The following is a 5,339-nucleotide window of genomic DNA, read 5'->3' on the forward strand; positions in this document are numbered from 1 at the left end:
GAGAATTCTGGGAATACTAAAGTCCAACCTTTCGGGCTCATAGCCACCCAAAGCATTTTGGGAGCTGTAGTTCCAACAACAGTCTCTCTGGCTTAGCGGTCAATGGACATCCTGTGCTATCACATTAAAATAAAACCAACAAATATATCCTGAGAATTACAGAGCTGCCCATTGCCCATGATTGTCCATCACCAGAAATCTAGGCTGGCCTATTCTACCTCTTCATCTGATAAACACTCCTATTTATCTTCAAAACTTGGCCCAAATGACAGCTCCTCCTTTGCCCAACTCCTCAAAGTTGGTCACAGCTCTCTGTGAGCTACGATAACTCTTTGTACTACCTACTGACATGTAGTTAATGCCTGCTTTGTATGGCTGCTTCTGCTGCTCAACTCAGCAGATGGAACTTGTCTACTTGTCTTCCTCAAGAACCTCCATAGAGGCTAGCATAAAGCAGGCAGTGCTTCTGGGACAAGACCAACATAACCTTAACAAGTATACAATCTAAATGATTAATGATTAGATAAACAAGAGGAACAAAACATATGAAAGATCAAACACAGTAAAACATTTCAATAACAGTCTATCATAACAATTTAATACTTGTCACAAGTTAGACCATAATTGTTAACTAAATAACCATAGGCTGGGCACAGTGGTACACACCTGTAGTCCCAGCATTTAGAAGTTTAAGGAAAGAGGACTGCAAGTTTGAGGCCAACCTGGGCTACACAGTGAGATCTCTCTCCCCACTCCCCCAACAAAATGAGGGTGGGAGAGAAAGGGGAGGATAGTATTTGTGTAACCAACTCTATGGAAGCCAAGGAGAAGGACTCACCATAAACTGCCAATCAGAGGCAGAATCTGAGCTGAGCTCAGGATGATGGGTGGTGTTTTACAGAGGCTCAGAGAAAGGGGATAGCAGCCCAGATGACTGAAACCAGAAAAGGCAGTGTACTTCCTGACTCCTCGGGTCTGTTTCTCTCACTTCATCGTAATCTATCCCTTTGGCACCCACCACTAGCTCTAGGAGCCCCTCTTATTTGTCCAAAATGGAGCTGAGATTCAAAATTGGCTCCTGGATTTTTGCTCTACTTTACAAGAAGAGAGAGGCTGGGAGGAGGGGAAAGAACTGATATGCCTTGTGAGGTCAGTGCTCTTACACTGTCTTTATTTCAGGGCTGAAAGAACCCTAGGTAACATCCTCAAGAGCAAAGGTTGGAGGTGAGACTGTTTGGGGGGGGTGCGAGAGACATGTTCATCTGAATATCCTTTCTTGCTGTCTCTCCCATTTCTCTTCTTTCAGGAGATCAAGCTATGTTATAACCACCAAGATTTTTGGGGGAGGACAGTAAGTGCTTGGGGAGAAGACCTACAATTGTAGCAATATGTGCTGTATGAAAGAGTGGGGGTTGCTGTCCCACACCTGCCACCCCTGGTTCACATTCTGCCTGTGAGGACCCACAGCATCCCTGTTTCTCCAGATGAGCCTTCATCCCTATCTTTGTCAAATCTCATCTCTGACTTAAACCTTTTCTTACAGGGCAGAAACAGAACGAGGCTTGAGTCGCAAACACATCATTGAAGGTGAGAATTGGGGACTGGAAATTTGAAGTGGATGAATATGAAAACCATTGGAACTGGGAACATTTCTGAAGTCCTGAAGTAAAAGATTAAGTTGACCATGACAAGGGGTTAAGGTCTGATCTCTTAGCAAACTGGAGCTGAGGTATTTATCTTCCTCTCCCTAAGGCCTGCAAGGATCCCTGGAACGCCTCCAACTGGGATACGTGGACATAGTCTTCGCCAATCGTTCAGACCCTAACAGTCCTATGGAGGGTAAAAACACCTCCAAACCTGACAGTCCTTCAAAACTGGGCACTTCCTCAAACATTCAGGAAGCTAGCTTCCCCTCACTTAAAAGCCCCCAAGCTCCATAGCAGAGGCTCAGACCCTAGGACTTGAACAAGGAAGGAGACAAAGAATAGATACAAATCTCTGACTGCAAACATGCCTGGGGCCTGGTGGAATGGATAGAGTATAGGTGGGGTAGACCCAGAGTTTAGGATTTAAGGGATCAGACAGTGAGACTCTTCCTCTTCTGTGTGCCTAGAGATTGTGCGAGCCATGACCGATGTCATCAACCAGGGCCTGGCCCTATACTGGGGGACATCCAGATGGAGTGCTGCAGAAATCATGGTATGTGACCCCTCCATCCCCTAGCTCATATCTGGTTCCCTTTTCACATTGGCATTCCAAACCCCACTGCACTGGTGGAGGGGGCAAGAAAGAAAATGGAAGAAGTGCTCTGACTCGTCTCTCTCCATACCAACCCAGGAGGCCTACTCCATGGCCAGACAGTTCAATCTGATTCCTCCTGTGTGTGAACAAGCGGAGCACCACTTGTTTCAGAGGGAGAAGGTGGAGATGCAGCTGCCTGAGCTCTACCACAAGATTGGTGTGCAGACCCTCACCCCTACCTTTCCCTTCTCACCCATGGCATAGGTCCCTGTCCCACACCAAATCCTCTCCCTCTTAGGTGTTGGCTCAGTCACTTGGTCTCCTCTGGCCTGTGGTCTCATTACTAGCAAGTATGATGGGCGAGTTCCAGATACTTGCAAGACCACTATCAAGGTGAGATCTGGTGGCTCAGGGAGGCAGGGCTGAACCAACATAGCTGCTGTGTGGTGATGGGTAGGGTCTTTGGCTAATTATCCTTGGTTTCCAGGGGTACCAGTGGCTCAAAGAAAAAATGCAGAGTGAGGATGGCAAGAAACAACAAGCCAGAGTCATGGAACTTCTCCCTATTGCTCACCAGCTGGGCTGCACTGTGGCCCAACTTGCTATAGGTGAGACCCTGCTAGCCCTGCACCCTTTGGGGTCCTGCCTCCCTGTGAGACTTCCCAAAGTTATCCAAGGCCCCTCTTCCTCAGACACCTCTGAAATCTGTTCTGTGTTCTCACTAATCCTCATGAGTTCTTTCGTTTTTCTTCTTCTGGTCCCAGCCTGGTGTCTCCACAATGAGGGTGTCAGCTCAGTCTTACTGGGGGTGTCAAGTGCAGAGCAGCTAATAGAACATCTGGGCGCCCTACAGGTGAGTTGGAGACGCAAGAGACAGAACCTTTACCCAGGAGATGAGGCCATGCTGTTTAACCCAGATTAGACTGAAGTGATCTACTACAAAGTCCTCACTTTGCAAGAGGAAGTTTGGGAAGACAGAGTCAGGCTGAGAAATAGTCATGACCTTTCCTTGTCACTGGCCCCTACTGTGGCCTTCCCTGGATCCTCTAACCCATTGTCTTCGCCAGCAGAAAGTGCCCTTTCCACTGCCCATTCTCCAGGTGCTGAGTCAGCTGACGCCGCAAATGGTGATGGAGATAGATGCACTCTTGGGAAACAAATCACATTCTAAGAAATAGTCCGTTGAGCGCGCAGGAGCCCAACCTGGAGGGATTACACCTGCCGGAGTACTGCTTCCCAGTCGGTGGAATGCTGCCCCGCTCCCTTTGATCTCCCCAAAACATCCGAACCAGGGTAGCCCCGCCCACCAACGAGTCCCGGCTTCTTGAGTAGCGCTACGCATGAACAAAGCCATATCCTTCCTCCACGGTGAGACTCGAGAGGGAAAGTAGTCCACCCATTCCTGCTGCGTCGTTCTAGGGCTAGATCCCGGGCATGAGCCTCTCCTCTCTGCCATCTGGTCTCGCTCCTTCCTTTTTCCTATTGCCGAGGCCCAGACAATACCCAGCAGATACGAGAAACACTCAGAGTACCTCAAAAGTGGCCCTTAAAATGTCACTAAGGGGTAAGAACCTAATGATGTCCTGATGTCATCTGGAACACAGAAGTGGGCTTTGTTACTTGTTTAAAAGAAGCCAGGCTGGTCCTGGCAGGAATGATAAGCTTTGGTGAACCAGAACCCTGCCTCCTGCCCGGAGATGCAGGATTTAAATCTAGCATTCCTATCACACTTTGTACTTGCAGAGAGGGGGTAAAGGGGGGGAAGACAGTACTGACAAGGCAGAAAGAAATCTGATGAATGTATAGCAAATGTGGCCCTTGGAAAACAAAATTGGGTGGTGCTTTACAGGATTTAGTGACAGCCTTTGGGTCAGCAGCAGAGACACGGGACTGTAAAAGGTCTGGGAACCAACTCTTGGGCCTTGAACTGGACTTGATAGCAATGGAAGAAAGACTGCAGTCTTCCTCCTTGCAATAATCCTAAAGCAATAATGATGGCCCCTCTTCTGTGAGACTTCCCAGGGAACTCTAAATAAAATCTCTGCTTGCTCCTCAGTGTCTGAAATTGCAGGGGGGTGGGCAGTTAGGGGCACCAACTCATAGCTTTTCCTCTTGCTCCTTCATTAGAAAGCTTTTAGCACTAATTTTCGCTCCATTCACATGAGTGGCTGGGATCACTCTTAGTTACAGTTCTCAAGGATCTAGGCACTGGTAGCCTGGCATAGATCTTCCTTAGAACCTAGTGATCTGGCTTCTTAGTTTTGTTGCTCCCCTTTTTTTTTTTTTTTTTTTTTGTCTTTTTGAGACAGGTCTCCCTGTAGTTCCAGCTGGCCTGGAACTCCCTATGTAAACTAGGCTGGTCTTGAACTCACAGAGATCCACCTGCCTCTGCCTCCGGAGTGCTGGGATTAAAGGCATGCACCACCATGACCAGCACTCCTGTTCTTACCTTATTAATGAAAGATCCAGCTGTGTAATCTGTGTAATACTCCCAACCTTTAAAAAAAATTACAGCAGGGCGTGGTGGGTGGCACACACCTTTAATCCCAGCACATGGGAGGCAGAGGCAGGTGGATCTCTGTGAGTTCAAGGCCAGCCTGGTCTACATAGTGAGTTCCAGGACAGCTAGGGCTACAGGGAGACCCTGTCTCAAAAAGACCAAAAGAAAAAAATTGCATTGTGTGTGTGTGTGAGAGAGAGAGAGAGAGAGAGAGAGAGAGAGAGAGAGAGAGAGAGAGAGAAGAGAGAGAGATTTCACAGGACCGTGGATCATGTGGATCAAAGGACATGATTATGTGGAGAATTCTGTTATAATAAAAGATTGAATGGAACCTGTCTCAAGAGCACAGACCCTACCACGCCACTTGAGTAGAGGTCAGAAGACAACTTTCCAGAGTTGCTAGTCTCCTTCTCACCTACTATGTGGGTCCTGGAAATTAAAATCAGGTTGTCAGACTTGGTGGCAAGCACCTTAACCTGCCAAGCCATTTGGCTGTCCCCCCCACCCCGACACACACACATCTTTTTTTGTTTTTAATATTCTACTTGCCACACTTCTTCCTTGTATTTCTCCTTTCCTTCTTGTCTTGGACCTACAC

The 5,339-nt window shown here is 47.8% G+C and overlaps 1 protein-coding gene across 3 annotated transcripts in view; it reads left to right on the forward strand.

Annotated features, from left to right (window-relative positions):
* The window catches only part of Kcnab3 (potassium voltage-gated channel subfamily A regulatory beta subunit 3), a 7,329-nt gene extending 3,018 nt beyond the window's left edge, over window positions 1-4,311 (forward strand). For 2 of the 3 annotated variants that reach the window (XM_008855776.2, XM_008855777.2), the window contains 9 exons: window positions 1,307-1,351; window positions 1,544-1,587; window positions 1,753-1,839; window positions 2,114-2,199; window positions 2,338-2,458; window positions 2,540-2,634; window positions 2,729-2,849; window positions 3,006-3,094; window positions 3,342-4,311. In XM_008855776.2, the coding sequence (XP_008853998.1) occupies window positions 1,307-1,351; window positions 1,544-1,587; window positions 1,753-1,839; window positions 2,114-2,199; window positions 2,338-2,458; window positions 2,540-2,634; window positions 2,729-2,849; window positions 3,006-3,094; window positions 3,342-3,419 (766 nt within the window). In that variant the 3' untranslated portion in view covers window positions 3,420-4,311. Of the gene's footprint in view, window positions 1-1,179; window positions 1,225-1,306; window positions 1,352-1,543; window positions 1,588-1,752; window positions 1,840-2,113; window positions 2,200-2,337; window positions 2,459-2,539; window positions 2,635-2,728; window positions 2,850-3,005; window positions 3,095-3,341 lie in introns of all 3 variants that reach the window. The other variant, XM_008855775.2, reaches the window with a different exon arrangement.
* Window positions 4,312-5,339: the final 1,028 nt, after the last annotated feature.

Source organism: Nannospalax galili, unplaced genomic scaffold (genome assembly GCF_000622305.1).
Source record: "Nannospalax galili isolate Female #2095 unplaced genomic scaffold, S.galili_v1.0 scaffold146, whole genome shotgun sequence".
Classification (NCBI taxonomy): Eukaryota; Metazoa; Chordata; class Mammalia; order Rodentia; family Spalacidae; genus Nannospalax; species Nannospalax galili.